The sequence below is a fragment of the Propithecus coquereli genome, unplaced genomic scaffold (assembly GCF_000956105.1).
Source record: "Propithecus coquereli isolate 6110/MARCELLA unplaced genomic scaffold, Pcoq_1.0 Scaffold58, whole genome shotgun sequence".
Taxonomy (NCBI): Eukaryota; Metazoa; Chordata; class Mammalia; order Primates; family Indriidae; genus Propithecus; species Propithecus coquereli.
The window spans coordinates 6920505-6939340 of record NW_012151729.1 but is presented as its reverse complement, the minus strand read 5'-3'; the positions used below and the strand labels follow the sequence as shown (position 1 = coordinate 6939340).

The following is an 18836-nucleotide window of genomic DNA, read 5'->3' as shown; positions in this document are numbered from 1 at the left end:
TTGGCTCAGGCCCTCTGTGCTGGACACAAATGACTCTGATTCAAACATGTGTCCATGGAGTGTCACAAAGTATTATACTAACATCTCTGGCTGGGACGTAACCTATGGCTCTCTAAATGCTGGCAGACCCTTACAGAGAAATGGCCCAAAACGTTTCTCAGGGGTGTCGCCCCCACCCCCCCACAAAGTGCAATGAACTCTTGATTCCCCAGGTCACCCACAGGACATATGTCCAAGGGATGTGGATCTCCTGTCTTCCAGAGAATTTGAGGGGAAAGATGGCTTCCTTTTACTGAAGGAGGACCATCTCAATTTTTTAAGAAAGAAAAAGAATGAGCTCAAGAAGGGGCAAAACCAAACTCTTTCACCTTGTAATTTTAGGGTATGCTATGCTTTACCCAAAAATAATGATAGCTAACAAGCACGGGGCAGTTATTACATTCCAGGCACTATCCTAACACTTCGCACACTTCCTAAAACACAATCCTCCCAGAAGCCCTATGAGATGCTGTTACTGTTTCCAGTTTACAAATGAGGAAACCGAGGTGCAAGGAGGTGATGTGACTTACTTCTCCCAGGCTCCCCAGGAGAAGGTCGGATTCCAGATCTATGTCACGAGACTTTACCAAGCTCGTTCACCCAACCCTAGCTCTGGAATAAATAACCTGTCCAAATCTGCCTCTGTCTGGAGTGGTGCTTCCCTAGCCCACCCACTGTTATTTCCACTCACCCATCCTCCCTGCAGCCCCCAACAAAAAAGAGACCCCACAACCACCTGCCTGAAGCATGTGTTAGAATTTTCTTCAGCAAGTAGCTGGTCAGAGTTGTCCTCTCCCTTCCTCTCTCTTTTCCTCTTTGCTTCTCTCTCGTCCTGCTGAGTTGTCGCTCCCTTGTGTTTCTTAGTTTCTACTCTCTGTCTCCTGTCTCCGACTCTGTCTTTTGTTTCCTATTTGGTTTGCCTGCTTCTGTGTCTGCTTCACACTGTGTGTGTGTGTGTGTGTGTGTGTGTGTGTGTGTGTGGCGTGTGCGTGCGCGCACGTGTGAGAGAGAGAGGGGGCGAATGGAAGCAATATACCTTCTGTCAGCCTCACACACAACATTCAGCTAGAGAGTTATTTGCTGCCAGCATCAGCAAACAGTGCTAAAAAAAGAATAAGGTCACCTTTGAACGACCCCAAGAGAATGTGAGCACAGTCAGATTAGAAAGCACTTACCTATTCTGGGCTATCAGGAGCAGCACTTACCCAGTTCCACCCAGCTGCTGATGTCTCTGTCATCTAATTCCCCAGATGGATCCCTGCAGAGACCCGTCCAGTCAGGAGTCCCCACCCTTGTGCTGGGCTCCCTCAGACGCAGCCCCACCATGGTTGTGCGGCCTCAGCAGTTCCAGTTCTACCAGCCACATGGGGTCTCCTCTTCCCCATCCTCAGTGGCAGCGGTGGAGATGGGCCCCAAGCCTGCCCCCATGGGGGAGCCCGCCCTCACGTGCATCAGCAGGGGCAGCGATGCCCGGATCCACTCAGCAGCCAGCTCCCTCATCATGGAAGGCAAGGACATCCCCATCAAGAGCGAGCCTCCGCCAAAACCACCTGCGTCTGCACCACCATCGATCCTGGTGAAACCGGAAAACTCAAGAAATGGCATCGAAAAGGTAGGTGTGGAGTGGCACTGGGGGCCTGACTCTTTAGACCCCCGATTTTGCACCGTATCTCAGTCCTGAGATATCAGTGTCAGTGGACAAGGAACCAAAACAGCAGCCGCAAATGAATCCTCACACACAACACCCGCCCAACACACACACACACACACATCCTCATACCACTTACACCCTCCCTGGCTGTGTTACCGATTCTCCTTTATGCTTCCCAAATATTTTATACATACTTCTTCTGAGGCCCAGAGCGGCTTGAAGAAAACATGGCTTTGGCATCAGACACATCTTGATTTGAATTCCTGCTTGCTAGCTGGGTGACTTTGGCCAAAACACTTCACCCGTCTGGGATTCTTTTTTTGCCTAATCTGTAAGATGGAGGTAAGAATAGTAATGGCCAAATAGGATCGGAGTGGAGATGAAATGAGATAAGGTATGTGACGTGCTTACATAGGGCTGGGCACGTAATTATTCATTGTATAAAAGAGGCAACTGAGGCACAGGAGAATTTAAGTGACATCAAGTTCACACTGAATGATAAGGACTCCAACAACCAACTTATGGTGACCTCTTTGGCAGAGGTCAGATCTGTTTACTTCTAGTCCAGGACTTTTCCCACTGGAAAGCATAAGAGTTTTTGTAAAAGGCTTATAGTCTCCATAATATCCTTGAAGCAGGATGGATGGTGGGAAGGAAGAGGTGACATTAGAAAATTAGGTGATGCTCATTGTTATTTTTTAGTTTATTGAGTATGACCACCATCATCATCACTACCACCATCACTCCTATCACCGCCACCATCATCACCACCACCACTCCTATCACCACCACCATCATCACCACCACCACTCCTATCACCACCACCATCACTCTTATCATCACCATCATCACCACCACCACCACTATCACCACCAGCATCACCCATTCCCCCAAAACAGAAAGAGGATGTGGTTTTCCCCTATTTGTTAAGCATTTACCAAATACTAATGACCTGGCAGGCACCATGCTGACTACTTCACATGCCTCATCTCATTTAATCCTGACAACAACCCTCTGAAGTAGGCATTAGTTTCATCCTCATTTTAAAATGAGGACATGGAGGCTTAGGGAGTTAAAGAACATCACCCAAAGTCACACAGCTGACACATGTGTCTGGACTAGAATCCAGATATGATACAAAATTCATGCTCTTAATGCTAAGCTATATGCTTATGGGGAAAAGCATTTGGAAAAAGTTAGTGTTAACTGGTGTAAATGTTGGGAGTTCTTATTCTGAATTGTAGTATTCAAATAATTAAAAGTGGTCTAGACCCCACTTGTGCAATACTCCAATTATTAGATACAGCCCTCAAACCATAAGTATTTAAGAAGTGCCCAGACCTCGCCAGATATGGTGAGGGTCAGAAAGTGTGAAAAAACTTGGATTCTCAGTGGGGGACACTAGGATTGAATTTTATGGAAATAAGAAATCATTCCTAACCAGTACCATGGAACACTTCATTATGCCCTAAGACAGGGAGGGATTGGCACAAACTGAAGATCACGCATCTCATATAAAGGGGGACTGCTTCTCAGCTCCAGCCAGCTGTTGCCAGAATGGGCCATAGGCCCAGTGTGCCAGATCTTTCATTTTTTAAAAGGCATATATGAAATTCTGATTTTGATATGCAATCTCCCAATTTGTATGTGTTGGCGAGTCGGTCAAACCCTCAAACATTTTGCAGGCTAAAATCAGCCAGTAGCTGTCCAGTTTGCAAACTCTGCTCTAAGGAAATCTCTAAATGGAGTCATCAGGAGAGGCCCCAAGGAGGAGGGAGGCCCAGAGACAGGACTTATTGATGGGCAGGGAGGAGAGAGAGAAAATAACTTTCATTTTTCTAGAAAATTTTGCCTCAGGTCCTTTTCACAGGGGGTTGCCTACCCTATTTCTCCCAGATAATTCCTAATCCTTCAGTTTTATTTATTTATTTATTTGTTTGTTTGTTTGTTTATTTATTTATTTATTTATCTGATGCAAGGTCTCCCTCTGTCCCCCAGGCTGGAGTGCAGTGGCGCCATCACAGCTCCCTGCAGCCTTGAACTCCCTGGGCTCAAGCGATCCTCCCACCTCAGCCTCCTAAGTAGCGGGACTACAGGTGCATGCCAACATACCCTGTAGTCCTGCACTAATTTTTCTGTTTTTTTGTAGAGACAGAGTCGACCTATGTTGCTCAGGCTGGTCTCGAACTCTTGGAGTCAAGTTATCCTCTCACCTCAGCCTCCTGAAGTGTTGGGATTACAGGCGCAAGCCACTGCTCCCAGCCAGTTCTCAATTTAAACAGCTCTGCCTCTAGGAAGACTTCCCTGTCTACCTCATTCCAGTTGGAGATAGATACTCCTCTGCATTCTCAGCATCTTATACTTCCCCCATCATAGCACTTGTTATAATCGTCTGTCAGGACAGTTTTGTTCACTGTTGGATCCACAGCACCTAACAGAGTGCATGGTACATAGTAGACACTTAAATGAGACGCAAATATTTGCTGAGTGAACACATAAAAGAGGTATTTCGAGTGTAGACAAGTACGGGAAAACACCATGAACCAAGTCCCAGGAGAAAATAACACACGTCTCCCACCTTACCCGTGTCCCTTTGCTCTCCTTTCTCTTGCAGCAAGTCAAAACCGTGAGATTTCAGAATTACAGCCCTCCTCCCACCAAACACTACACCTCCCATCCCACCTCCGGAAAGCCTGAACAGCCAGCCACCCTCAAGGGGTCCCAGCATGAAGCATCCTCCTTGGGCCCAGAGATGACCATCCTATTCGCCCATCGAAGTGGCTGCCACTCCGGACAGCAGACAGACCTCCGGAGAAAGTCAGCTCTTGGCAAGGCCACGACCCTGGTTCCTGCTGCCTCAGCCACGCAGACCGTGTTTCCCAGCAAATGAATCCACGGGTGGCTTTTCCTAGACCCCAAAGAGGTGAATTGCATTTAAATACAGTCTGCCTCCACTAAGGGCATCCTGCCATTCTTTGGGGACTTGAGTACAGGTCCTTGTTCTTCCCATTTTACCTCCAGGAAAAAAACAAGGTGGAAGTGGAAATTCCTGCCCTGGGTGGGAGGATAGATTGGGTGTCCTTCCAAACATCATGATTTGATGCAGCAAAGCCCACTACTACTCCGACCAAGGAGTGGGAGACTGCTGGGCCCACTTTGTTCCCCAGCATGGAGTGTGTGGCCCCTCATCCCCTGTGTTCTGTGTAGAATTTCTATGGTGTCCTAACAGGGGCTCCAGCAAGGTTGTGACAAGGGTGGGATTGTTGGCATTGCTTCTTTGACCTTATCATAACTTCAACAAGCATTGTAACAGCTTCTGCCATCTTTTGGGGCCTGTGCACTGGCCACTAGTAGCTACCATATTTTTTCCTTCTGTAAAGTCATAATCCTGGCTGCAAAGGGAGAATTTCTGGGAGGGGTGTAAGATGGACAGTTTGAACATTCTGAGAACCCACTAAAACTAGAGGGAGTCAGCTCCCCAAGTTTGCTCCAAACAAGAAGGTCAGAGAGAAAGCTGACTGCCAAATATCAAAAGATTATCATACTTTAAGCTTCTTGATCTGTTTTCCCGCATATAATCCTACATGATAGGTAAGCAGAAAGCATGTGGTTGTGGATAGGGCCTTGTATGGTATCACTGACTGTTGATTCATCCTGGCTCTACATGTAGACTGACTTTCCCAAGAAAACACAACATGCTTAAAGACAGCCTTGTATGGGGCTGGAGTCTGGATGTAAATTCTGTTTGCATTGCAACAGTCTTGACTTTCCCTGGTTTCCTCTCATGTGGGGCAGCTCAGTTGTTTCGCCCACAAGGCAACAACGTCAGTGGGAATATGCCAGTCCAAGGCTGGGATGGGGTGCTGCCTAGAGGAAAGCTGCCATAACAGGGACTGGACAAAGAAGGTTGGAGAGGAAAGGGGGAAACAGAGGAGAAAAAAGGGAGAATGAAGAAAATATGGAGGAGAGAAGGGGGTGTGCAAGTAAGAGAGAAACATACAGGATTGAGAGTATCAGGGAAGGAGATAAAAGGGGGCAACCTTGCCATTCCTGACAGGTGGTGAAAGGAGGACAGTCTGCAATGGAGAAGGGGGCGAAACTAGGTGACCCACTAAGACGGGGCTGACACGCTCGGGACCAGCCAGGCAGAGCCCAGTAAACGGGTGAGGAGGCGTCCCAGGGAGGCAAGGCAATGCCGTACGACAACCCATTAATTCTCATTAAACTTAATTGTTGTGATTTAGCATTTATTGCATGCCCATCAATGTGGGCACTTAAATGCATAAATATTATTTGGTACTAAAGCTGGGTGCCATTTAAAAAAAAAAGAAAAGGCAGGTCTAATTAGACCTTTCCCCTCAACAGTTCTTGAAGATCCTGGGATTCAAACGTGTACCTTTTCCATACCCCACACACTTGGCCAATGGAATTGTCCACAGGCTTTTCCAGACCTTAATAAAACAAAACAAAACCATAATCCTGCCACACAATACTGCCCATACGTCGGTAGAGCCAACATGGTAGCTTTGCTCTGGGGTCAGACCCTGGCACCTCGGTGCGACTAATGGTGCTGAGGGTAGGATTAGATTGGGGGATATGGGGGACATCGAGGGGTAGAGGACACACTCCGAGGATGGTACTTGAGGAAATGGTCTCATTAAGCAGCACTTAGACCACTCACTTAGGCCTTGTCTCCTTCCCTGCTCGTATGGACCAGCCTTGCCTCCCCACCCTTCACCCATCCCAGACTCTTCCTAGAGTTTAAGGCAGTGCCCCACCTGTGACAGGTAGATGCAGGACGGAATACATGGCTCGGTGACTTCCAGTGTCTCCTGAGAAGTCAGGGGATCTGTCCACCCCAGGCCTGCAGTACTGAGCCGCAGCAATCCAGGGGGCTGGCTCGGGCAAGGCGCCCCCTGATGTGCTACGCCCCATCAGCCTTCCGCACTCGCCCGCATGACCTGCACCTGGATCAGGCGTGGCCCCCTAGAGACTGTGTGCTGGACTCCGTCTCTCAAGGCAGCACAAACCCCTCAAACGCTGGAGCTGAATCCTTAGAGATCAGCCAGCGGATCCTGGGTCCTCGGGTCTCAGAAGCATAGTGAGCCTTGCCTGGGCCCTAGAGATTCTTATTCAGTAGTTCGGGAGAGGGATCTGGCGTCTGTGTTTTTGTCAATCTCCCCAAGCGATTGTGATGCACGTAGGATCAATCCACCTCTGTCAGACTGTGCAGCAGAGCGGGCATTCCGCAGGAGTACGGCCACACTGGTCATCGGCATGTTGGAATAGGTTTGTACTCACAGGTGAACAGTGGATGCTCTGAGCTTCCAGGGCCCTTCCCAACACTCCACCTCCCTCGGGCCAGGTGCAGCTGAGACCCCCAGCAATGAAGCCCTTCCTCATTCTCATTGGCTAGTGCCTATGAGATACTCGTGGCCAAATATCTTGACTGTTACCCTATAGTACAGAGGAGGGCCGAGAGGTCACTCAGAGGCCAAGAGCACTCTTCCCAGCCCCATCCTGGCCACTGGCCAGCCCTTGACAATCACCTTCGCCTGGCCCTTAGCCTAGGACAGGAGCTGACTGGGAGGGAGGGCAGTTCCACGCTCGCTGGTCTGCCTTTTTCAGCTCACACTTTCACAGACATTAGTAATGCCCGTGAGCTTCCTAGCTCCTCTGGCACTGGTGTGGCAGGTACAGAAGTTATCTGTTTCAATAAGAAGAGCAGGCATCCATCCTCATCCTCTCTCCTGCCTCTGACCCCAGGCAGCCATGCATCCTCTGAACTCCCTTCCCAGGAAGTGAGCAGCTGCAGCAGGCAAAATGGCAAAGTCCTATCCAGTCTCTCCAGCTGGGCCCAAGTGCTCAGCAAGCTGGCGTGGGGCAGTGCCTGGTTCAGCAGCTGCTGCCACCGATGCTTCTCTTATTTACGTCTTGAGAGAAAAGGCCCTGGTTCTCCCTTTAGCTAAGAAAGAATGTGTTAGCGCTCTCTTCCAGCAACCTCTCAGGTGACCGTGAAAGACAGTCCCTTAGGGAATGTGTTTGGCAGACAGGACCAAACCGGAGACGTTAACTCCAGAGATGTTTGCAGCAGATTGGTGTCATTGGGAATAAATCATGCAAGGACGTTTTGCTTGAAATAGGGGAATGTTAAATGATCAAGCCATCTTGATCATTTGCCAAGCCATAGCGTTATGTCCTAGACCAGAACAGAAACAAAATGTTCCTAGGGGGCCCTCTAGGATCTCCCCTTCAGCAGATAGCATGCAGCAGCGGTGGGAGCCAAGTCAAGCTGGTGGGGGTGGGGGCCGTGGAGGAGCGTTACAGACTCACCGTCCATTCGTCCATGTCCTCACTTGATCACAGGTACCCACTACCCACTGCGGACCAGACCCTGGGAGAAGCAATGGAGATAAAAACATTAACAGGATAGATACAGGATAGATAAAAATAGATACAGCCCTCTTGAGTGTTTGTTTCTTATTAATTTTTTCTGAATTTGAGGGTTCCTTTCTATTTTTCTCTCCTTTTTATTATTAAATGTTTCAAACATATGAAATATATATACACACACATATATATTTATATGAGGTCATAAAACAAATAATCATATGCCTGCCACCGAGCTTTTATAAAAATAGTCATGATCAACACCACTGAAGCCCACCGTGTGCCTCTCAATCCCATTCCTGTCTTCCCCTCCCCTCCAACTTCCCTCACAATCGCTACCCTGAATTCCGTGCTTATCTTTCCCTTGTCATTTTCCCGCTCATGTACCATATGGAATTTTCTGCGTAGCCCAGAGAGGTATTCGGTAAACACTAGTCAAAGCAAACATTGCAACCCAAGGCCACAGACATTCTGCCTGAATATTTGAGCTCACATCTGGCTTCTTTCCCTGGGATTCTCAGGCTTTGATTCATTGCTGGGAACCAAGATTTTGATGCACCAGCATGTCTAGTGTTGAGAGGTTCTAGTGTGGAGGGATTTTTTACAAGAATTTTTCCAATCACCGCTGTCTTTGGAGACCTCGCTGCTTCTGAATAAGGAAACACAGGTTGTGTGGCTGTGCCTGAGTTGGTTGCGTGTAGGGCTTTTCAGGCAGCTGTCCTCTGGGCCTTGCCTGGCACCTGAGTAGCCAAGCACAGAACCCAAAAGCAGCTCCTCTGAGTCTGAAACTGAAAGAGATCTTGCTGCTGCTGCTGCTGCTGCTGCTGCTAGTGCTGTTGGTAAAGTCTCATAAGAACATTGTGAGAAGGAAGGGAAAAGCTATTTTTGTCCCCAGACTACAGATCAGAAAACTGAGACTCAAAATGTTTCAATTCCTTGCTTAAGGTCACAAAATTACTTTGAGATGGAGTGGAAACTTGAAAAAAAAAAACTAGCATCTCTGACTCCTCATCCAGCAATAATTGCCATCATTGCTGAGCACCAGACGTGCCAAGCACTCTACATGTTACATGCATCATGTCATCTAATTCTACCCAGCCCTGACAGAAGTACGGCTGTTACTCCATTTTAGAGATTAGAATGAAGGCTCAGAGGTCAAATGACCTGTCCAAAGCAACAGGGACTAGAATCCAGCACTGTAAGCCCCAAACCTTAATCTTAAGTCACTACCTACCTCTTCTTCAATGGTAACCGTCAACATGGATGAGATTGGAGAGGAGGGACAAATGGGATGTGCTGCTGAGGTCACCAGGATGGGGACGGAGACAGAGGAGAGTTTAACTCAGTCAAGCTTTCTCAGAGAAAAACCACAAGGTAAGGTCTTGTTGTCTAATAAGTAGGGGTGGGAGGGAAGATAACTAAGAGTGTTCTGCCCAGAGAAATCCAAAACGCAAGTCTACCCCCACTGCAAGGGCTGCCAGACAGAGCCGAGCAACTTGAGAAAGAACTGAAGCTTGCAATGTGGTTCTGGATCATTGACATCAAAACACAGTGATCATTTTGCATTCCCCAGATCACTCACTCTCTCTTCGTGAGATTATTTCTGGTTTTGTCTGTCCTCACTCTAAATGATACAGAGTGGAGTCCCAGAAGAAAGGGGGTATGATTTTCAAAGTAGCCCCCACTTCCATCTCCTCCGTGGGAACAAGAGGGACAAGAGGGCTCAGAAAGCTGACATCTTCTAGTGTTCCATGCTGGTGTTTATCCAAAGTTCACGTGCAATTGCTTTGGGGGGTAGACACACATCCACAGATGCAAGCTAATTATGCAAATAGTGTCACTGCTGGATGGACAAGAGCTGCAGCCTGGTAAGGACTAAAAGGATGCCAGCCAAGACCCAAAAGAGGAAGGTAAAAGGCATTTGCAGAGGCCATTTTGTGCACTGTGTGCAGTTTCGCTAATGCTATAAAATCATTGCTAGCGTGATCGACCGACTTGATGAGGGCCATTTGTGACGTCAAGATTTGACTGCTGTAGGTCACACGTGTCCTGGAGGCCAGCACCATCCTAATGACCTTCCCGTGAAAACACTGACGCCCTGGCCATCCAAGAGGATTATGAAAGCTATTTGCATTCAGGAGAACCTCACAAATAAACGAAAAGCAAACTTGAATCTAAACATAGGGAGGCAGCTAAAACAGGCCTGGAGGACCAAAGAGGAATTCAAATAAATACTGCCTTCAAAGGGTTGTACCCAGATTCCTGCTCGTCCCCCAGCCCCTGTCACCTTCTCCCTAGTTCCTTGGGAGATGTTTTATATCTCTGTGAAGGAGACAGTGGAGGACTGCCTTAAATGCTGACGACATGTCACTCACAGCTAGAGTAGAGAGAGAGAGCACCAGCTTCCATGACAAGGAACAGAACAGTCAGACAGTCAGAAGGGGTGATACTGCTTTGAAGGGAAGGCTAATTTTAGATATCAGAACCACATTTCCAAATACTCTGTTCTGCACATTCTATTTATAAGCTGAATTCTTTTTTTAAGCTTAAGTTGTTTTTAGATGTTGGCAAGTTTGGGAGCTTAGGCCTTCTTTGTTATGGGGCCTCCAACAGAGGACTTAAAGCATCAGTCGACAAAGATTTGAGGGTAACTATAGCAGCTATGTTCCCAATCCACTAGAACTTTACAAGATCTGGAGAAGCAATTTAATATAACAGCTAGGATGATGAGATTTGGAGCCAGATCACCTGGGGTTTTGTCTCAGCTTTGTGTTTCCTTTGGCAAATGACTAAAGAAACTGGAAAGGTTAACATGTCCCTAGACCTCAGTTTTCTCATGTGTAAAGTGATGATGAGAACATCCACCTCCCAGCGTTTGCCGCAGGATGAAACAAGATCACACATGTCCAGCTCCGAGCGTGGTATTGGGCACATCAAATAGTTCAGTACGTGGTAGTTAATACCAGTCATGGATATGCAGGCACAGTTCAAGAACAAAGAGTACCACAATAAGTTAGGCTCTAGCAGACAGAAGTAAGAGAGGGGAACAATGGGAGAGAGTTTTAGCTCTCAAGAGAGCTTCATGGAGGAGAAAAGGTTCTGCAAGATGGGTAGCATGGAGACATGTTGTGATATGGAGAGGAGAGTGCCTAGGTTCTGGAGTCACGTGTCCATGGGTTCAAATCCCGACCCCACCACTTCTCAGCTGTGTGACCTTGGACCAAGTTAACTAACCTCTCTGAGCCTTCTTTATTCATCTGAAAAGTGGGAACAATAATGGGCACTTCATAGGGTTGTTGGGAAGATCAACAAGTGAAATGAGTAGGCCAGAGGCTGGTGTGCAGAAGGACCCCAGAAGTGGTAGCTGTTGGAGGACATTGCAGGCATGACAATGGCTTGAAAACAGTGAGCAGGAGGAATACTGAGCCTAAGGACAGAATCTTACTGTTGATAGCTGCCATGTATTAGACTTGCACAGAGTGCCAGGTACTGAGCCAGTCAGTCCCTTAGAGGGTTTGCTGCAAGGTTACTAAGAGCCCAGGAGAGTCAGGTGACCTGGATTCAAATACAGGCTCCATGTTTCGTCACTGTGTCACCGTGGGCAAGTCGTTTAACTTCTCCAACCTATAGTTCCCTCACTTGTAAAATGCAGATATTAATTGTGCTTTCCCTTTGGTGGGGATTAAATGAGATAATGCACATAAAGTCATAAGCACAGTGCCCGGCACATAGAAAATACTGTGATGTTAGCTACTGTTATTATTATTTACATTCATTTTCTCATTTAATCCTCACCTCCCATCATGAGTTAAGTGTTATTGTCCCTTATTTATAGATCAAACAACTGAAGCTCAGAAGCTAAATCACTTGTCCAAGGTTAGCTGGCAAATGGTGGGACCAGCTCTGCAAGACTAGAAACCTCGGCTTCTTTGCTCTCTTTCCTTTCAGATAAGCTGGTAAACGGTGCCAGAGTTGGGGCAACATGACAAATATTTTAAAATGCATTTTATGCCATAATCCGCATCAGTCTTTTCTCCTCTGGTTGTGCCCACCACCTTGCCACCTCATCTGTTGAAGATTTAAGGTTTGGGGCTGTCTGTACCCCGAATGCAGCCGGCAAGCACATGGGAGTTGCCCTCTAGGGACATTTCATTTGTGAAATGTCCACTCTGATTTGCAAATAGGTCTGCTGCAGACATGCTTCCAGCTGGCTGGTGATTTCAGTCACAACCCCTCCTCCTTGGTGCCAGTTAACAGAAATTAAATGTCCCTGGCACACTTCGTAATTCAGAAAATGCATGTGCTGATTAGTTAAACTCCTGCCGGATGTGCCACTGTGACCTGCGGACTCCAATGTCGCTCTCACTCCATCTCCATTTAAAGTCACAGAATGTCTTCTTCCTGGGTAAAAATCGATGTCACCTCATTCATTTGTTCCTTCATTTTTAGTCGATAAATATTGAGCGTCTACTATATGGCAGGTACTGTTCCATGCAGTTGAGACACACAGTGAACAATGTAGATAAGGTCCCCACCTTTGTGAAGAGGAGGAAATGGTAAAAGTGACGGGCAGAGAATAGCTGGGGGGGGCGTGAGCTATATTAGGTGGGTGGCCAGGGAAGCTTTCTCCAAGGGGGTAGCATTAGAATTGAGACCTGAAGAGTAAGAAGGAACCAGACAGACAGCATGGTGGGGAGAGCAGGAATGAGCTCAGCATGCCCGGGAAGCTCTCCATGGCGTACATTCGATGAATATTCCTTCATTTATCAAGCATTTTTGATCACACGGTATTTGTTGAATGAACAATTGGAGAATAGATGAATCCTCTTTTTTCCTGACAAGAAGGAAACTTCATAGGAAGGACGAATTTAGGAAAGATACCACTGGCGTTAGCACAAGTTGCAACGCAAGTTACGTCCCTTTTCCCCGCTCCATTCCACATCTCTCAAGCAAGGGGCTTGGCTTGGGTATTAGCACTCCAAGACTGTAGGGTCTCCAGAACTCACCTTCCAGAGAGGGATTGGCCCTCACAGCTCTTTAATGCAATGAGAACAAGGCAGCAAGCAAAAAGCAATCTGTCATTTGTTTTGTAAAAAAAAAAAAAAGGTCAAAATGGTTGTTTGGAATTGTATAGACAAGGCGTGAAATGTCATTGCCTTTGTTATCATTAAGATATACTTACTGAATTTCTGCACCCGTTTATTCATTCAGAAAATACTTATTACTAGTTGTGAGTCTTTTGCTCTTCCTCCCTCCTCCCTCCTCTCTCCCTCTCTTTCTCCTTCTCTCTCTTTCTCCCCTTCTCCTGCTATTTCCCTCCACCCTTCGCTGCACAGCAGTTAAGAGCCCAGGCTACAGAATTGGAATATCTGAGTTGTATCTAATGTACAACTTGCCATGTGACTTTGGACAAGTCACTTCACCTCTCTAAGTCTCAGTATTCTCATCTGTGTAATGGAAATAATAATAGAGGCCATCTCAAAACAACCATGTAAAGTAAATACCAAGCTATTATTATCCTCATTACTATCTATGTTTATCCTTTTATAGATTAGGATGTAAGATTTTAAGAACTCAACTTAGGAAACTGAGACAGGTTTTTAGGGCAAAAGAAACTCTAGCAAAGAGTGTGACAGTGAGCCACTGTCTCATGATCTGTTTCCACCTGTAGGATTTTTATTGTTTGAGATTATTGAGAAGTAGCATCACAACAAACAGCCTTCACTAGGTCTTTTAAGTATAATGATAATTTTGAGCCAACAATTATAGAGCCTCTGTTATGTGCCAGACACTGTTCTATGTGCTTCACTTATAACGTGTATCTACCAATCTAAAAAGCTCACCACCATGCAAAGTAGATAGTATTACTAGCCCCATGTTACTAGTAAGGAGACTAAGGCCTAGAGAGATTATATAATTTTCATGGGGTCACAAGGCTAGGAATTAGTGGAGTTTGGAACTAAACCCAGGCAATCGGTTCTAGTCTATGGCTGCCAACTGCTCACCCCCTCACTTAAGATGAGATGCAAAAGCTATCCTGCAGACATCAGGGTTTTCTACTTCAAATAGACTTGCCTTCTGAGCACTGAGTAAATGAAAAATTATTATTACCTGCCTAATCCTAAAACCCCTGGCCTGCAGACTCAGCACCAGTAAGAGCTGCTCCCCCGTCCTGCACAACACCAGCCATAAGAAAAGTCACATCTCCTACCATTGAGAGGATTTCCGGATGCCTATTAAAATGTCAGTTGATCTTAGAGTGGAAGTTCTTTCTACATCATTTAGCACAACCTGGAAGGTCAGACGAATGTGGCAGCCAGCCTTCCCTTGGCAGCTACATCCTTATTACTTCCCTGCCCCATGCTTGTTCTCAGAAATGCTACATCACAATAAATGTCGTTAAAAGAGCAAACAAACCACAGCTACTCCCTTGAGATCCAGACGCAGCAATCCAAAATAACCTTGCCTTCAGTATTGGAGGGACATTCTCCCAGCCACCAACACCAGGACTGATGTGCAGATCAAAGCAGTCATACCTGGGCCCACCGTGAGATTAGCAGGTTGACAGCATCAGCTCTGGCACAACCTAGGCACAGGGAAGAGAGGCAGGATATGTCTAAGGCAGGCCGCCTTCCTCTTTAAGGGCTAAAATTCATAAATAACAAAATGAAACTCCTGCCCGTGTTCAGTGGTGTATAGCAAAGACAGCGTAACTCCAAATCCTGTGTAATTTATTGATGTGGTGAGACACAGAATGCATCCTGGTAATCACAGACTTTGTGTTCGTGCCGCCTCTCCTGCTGAATGTAAAGCAGCCACCTGAAGCCTCTGAGGGCTTTGCTGTTGTGCTGCAAGGAGCACATTAGCAAATGGGTGCGTGCGGCAATGCATTTGCAGGCCCTAAGAGCTCTGAGAAGCTCAGCTCTGAGCACAAACGTGGTTGCCTTTTTGAAAGCTGGTGTTCCCCCGGGATATCCAGTCTCTGGGGCCACTGATCATGGTTCCGCCTTGAGCCTGGGGGTTTGGGTAAGACTCCCCAGATTGATGGGGTAAGACTCCCACAAACTTTGCTTGCAAGATGTGACTGTTCCACACCACCCCCCAAGGAATGAGGCCGCAATCATCATGAAAGTTTCCCCAGAGAGAAAACTAGCCTGCTAGATCAGCACAAGTCTCCAGATAGAAAAGAAATAAGGCTCTAGATGAAAAGAAATTGGGCAAGAAATGGAAAACTGCTTCTACTTTTCTGTCTCTACTGACTTTTCATGGGAACTCAAAAGTCTTAGTAAATTTTAGCAAACCAATTTCCCAGCATCCTTTTAGTTTTCTCCTAAAGCATGGTCGGTGTGGACTTTATTTGCACTCGGAAGGGCCAAGAGCCATGCTCTGGCAACAAAGTCATAAAGAGCGACCGATTCCCGTTATACGCATTCAAACCACCTGCCCTCACAAGGGGCTGCCAGCGGTGTTGGGCTGCACTTTCCTCCTGAGCAGTCTCAGCCTAAGGAGGAGAAAAGGGACAAAAGGTTGGGCAGGGAGGGGAGGATGTCGGTTACTTATGTGAGGATGATAGGAAGGCATTTATATGTTTGCTGAAATAGTAAAGGAATTCCTGTAAATGCTTCCACTAGGTTCCCCAAATGTTAACATCGTACTGTGTTCACTTTAATTTTTTCTGGACCATTTGAGAGTAAGTTGAAGACCAAATGCCCATTTATACCTAAACATTTCAGTGGGTATTTCCTAAAAACAAGGATATGCTCTTACATAAGGAAATCAATGTTAGTATAGTACTATTAATATTAACTAGTCTACAGATCTTATTCAATTGACCTACTGTTTTTTTCAATTGTCCTGCTATTTTCCTCTATAGAAAAATTTTTTTCAAAAGTCTTGTCTGGGATCCCTTTCAGGACCACATATTGCATGTAATTGTCATATCTCTGTAGTTTCCTTGAATCTGGAACAGTTCCTCAAAACTCATTGTCTTTCATGGTCTTGGCATTTTGAAAAGTATAAGCCATTTATTTTACAGAATTTCTCTCAATTTTTGGTTTGTCTGTTGTTTCTTCATCATTAGATTCCTATTTTTTACTTTTGACAGTAATGGACGATAACCCATAGAATCAAAGAGGAATCCCTGGGTTCATACTGCTATAAATAAATACATGGGGGAGAAGGAAAAGCTCTTCCTTACAGTAGACTAAGTGTAGAGGAAATGATGGAATTTTTAAATCATCATTCAGCAACCATTACAGTAATAACTGGTTCAGGCAAGAACCATCAATGGATGTTAAAACTCGTGGGTAAAATCTTGAGCAGACTCAGAATATCTCTTTATAAGATGCCTATTAATCACAAAGAAAAAAATCACAACTTTACCGTGGAAAAACCTGGTAGACAACCACCTTAGCCAAAAGACCAAAGTTAGCATCGCCAGTTAATGCGGAAATAGATACTAGGTACCTCCTGACATCATGCACTGAGGAGGACACAGCATCTCTTCTGTGACAAGAAAAGACAAAACTCTGCCCAAAATGTTTAAGAATTTTAAAGAACTCTAGTTCTTCCCAGCTGCATTCACACACAATAAATTCTGAAATCTTTTTCACCTTCACAGAGCCTGCCTTGGCACACTTCTCAGGAGGAGCTAGGAGCGACCAGGATGCTGAAGAGAACAAATGACCTGCTCGGATGGAAACTGCTCCGTGGAGAGTCTGTGGACCATGTGATATTCCTTGAACATCAGCAATGGCACAGGAATGAGACTAATCTGGCTCCCAAGACAGGAGGGTAATAGGAGAAAGAGCAAATCTGCCTTCACCCCCAGGAGCAATGGGTGGTGGGCCAGGGTGCAGAAGCGAGTGAGTCGCACGCTGTCACAGGTTGCTCCTGACTCCCCTCACTCCTGTTGTCGAAGCCTAGCTTTATCTTGCCGATTTCTTCACAGCTTGGCACCTAACACATGAAAAGACCGGACATCAAATGCCTTCCAGCTCTGTGTCTGGCCTGTCTCTCCAGCTTAGCTTTAGAGCGATGTGGGGGGTGACAAAACAGTCTCCTCTTGGGTGTTCGATCGGGACAGCGCGCTGCTTGTGCACAATGTCCTCTAGCCTTCGCCCCACCTGGCTCCCTGCCGAGCGGCCTGCATGCCTCTGCACATCCTCATTCTTTTCCATTCCATTTCCATTCTGTCTTTCCCCCATACCTGCTGACCCAGAGGAGTTCTGTTAGAACACAGCGATCAAGGAAATAAGGACTTGATACATAAAGAATCCCAGACAAGAAAAATCCATGATGTTATATGAGAGATGCCACAGACTGCAATGCTTACAAAGAGGCTATTTCAAGTAGAAAGATATAAATACCAGTTATAACCATGCATTCTTTTATGTTCATAAATAAGCCATCATAAAGAACAAGCCATTAGAAGACATTCTACTCCTGGTTTTTTAAAAAAACTATAATCTAAAATACAATTTTTAAGTTATCTATGCTAACCTGAGAGAGACATTGCACGGGTAGGTGAAATGCACAAACACCCTGATACTTTTTGAAGTACACATTTTCATCTTCTCTCTTTTAAAACATGAATAAGAATTCAATTTTTTTTTTTTTTTTGAGACAGGGTCTCTGTCACCCAGGGTAGAGTGTGATCATAGTTCACTGTAACCTCAAACTCCTGGGCTCAAGCAATCCTCTGGCTCAGCCTCCCAAGTACCTAGGACTACAGGCGTGGCCCACGACGCCTGGCTAATTTTTTAATTTTTTGCAGAGATGGGGTCTCGCTATGTTGCCCAGGTTGGTCTCAAACTCCTGACCTCAAGCAATCCTCCCACCTCAGCCTCCCAAAGTGGTGGCATTACAGGCATGAACCCTCCCTCCTGTCAGGATTTCATTTTTAAAAGCACATACTGATTTGATTATTAAAGACGATGACAGAAATGCAGAATCACTGTGTTATGTTTGTTGTTTTAAAGTTCAGATCCTAATTTTACACTGAAGCATCCTCAGTCTTTCATCCAATTCTGCTTGTAAATAGGAGCCAGCATCAGCCAAACCATGAGCAGAGTAAGGATTGCATTGTGAGGTTACAAAAATGTTTTCTTCTGTGTGAAACAGTCACATGCAGGGCTTAAACCAGCACCCATCTTTTAATGGGATGTATAACTTGGACTTCTTAACCATACCCTTCTCTCAGTTAACCATGAGAGAAGGTGGTAAGAAGTCCCAGAGCATTGGCCTTATCTGCCAAGAAGGCCAGATGTATGATTGACACATTGGCTATTTACAACCTTGTCCTCAAAGACCTCTTACTCACATGTCCACCTTCATACATTGCCTTCTCTCCCTCACAATTTGAGCAGCAGGAAACCACCACTCCTAATTCTTACACCTGCTGTTTTGTTGTTTTTTTTTTAAAGTCTCTGGAAACTTTCCATGACTTGTAGTGGAGTGTTTCATAAGGATTTAGCTCTTCCTTTGAACCTGCTAGGCCAATAAACCAAATATTTTCTGAAACACAAAATAAATAATCTGACTTGTTACAAGCCAATCCCAGCAGCATAGGAAAAGCTCCCATTTTCTAAAGTTTTCATCTCTGGACTCTCAGTTCCAGCATACAGATTCCACATGGTCATGGGCCAAAAAGTGGTGGGGGTGTTAAGAGAGGTGGGCAAGGATGAGTTTGAATGGTTACGATGTCAGCCCAGAACTTTGCCCCAGAATAGTTAACTAACCATGAAGGCTGAGTTTC

General features: G+C 45.9%; 1 protein-coding gene across 1 annotated transcript in view; it reads left to right on the top strand.

Annotated features, from left to right (window-relative positions):
- Positions 1–5182, top strand: part of SH3RF2 (SH3 domain containing ring finger 2) — a 99760-nt gene extending 94578 nt beyond the window's left edge. Inside the window, exons 7-8 of the mRNA XM_012658245.1 lie at positions 1290–1651; positions 4305–5182. Coding sequence (XP_012513699.1) covers positions 1290–1651; positions 4305–4580 — 638 coding nt within the window. The 3' untranslated portion in view covers positions 4581–5182. The remainder of the gene's footprint in view (positions 1–1289; positions 1652–4304) is intronic.
- The last annotated feature ends 13654 nt before the right edge of the window (positions 5183–18836 follow it).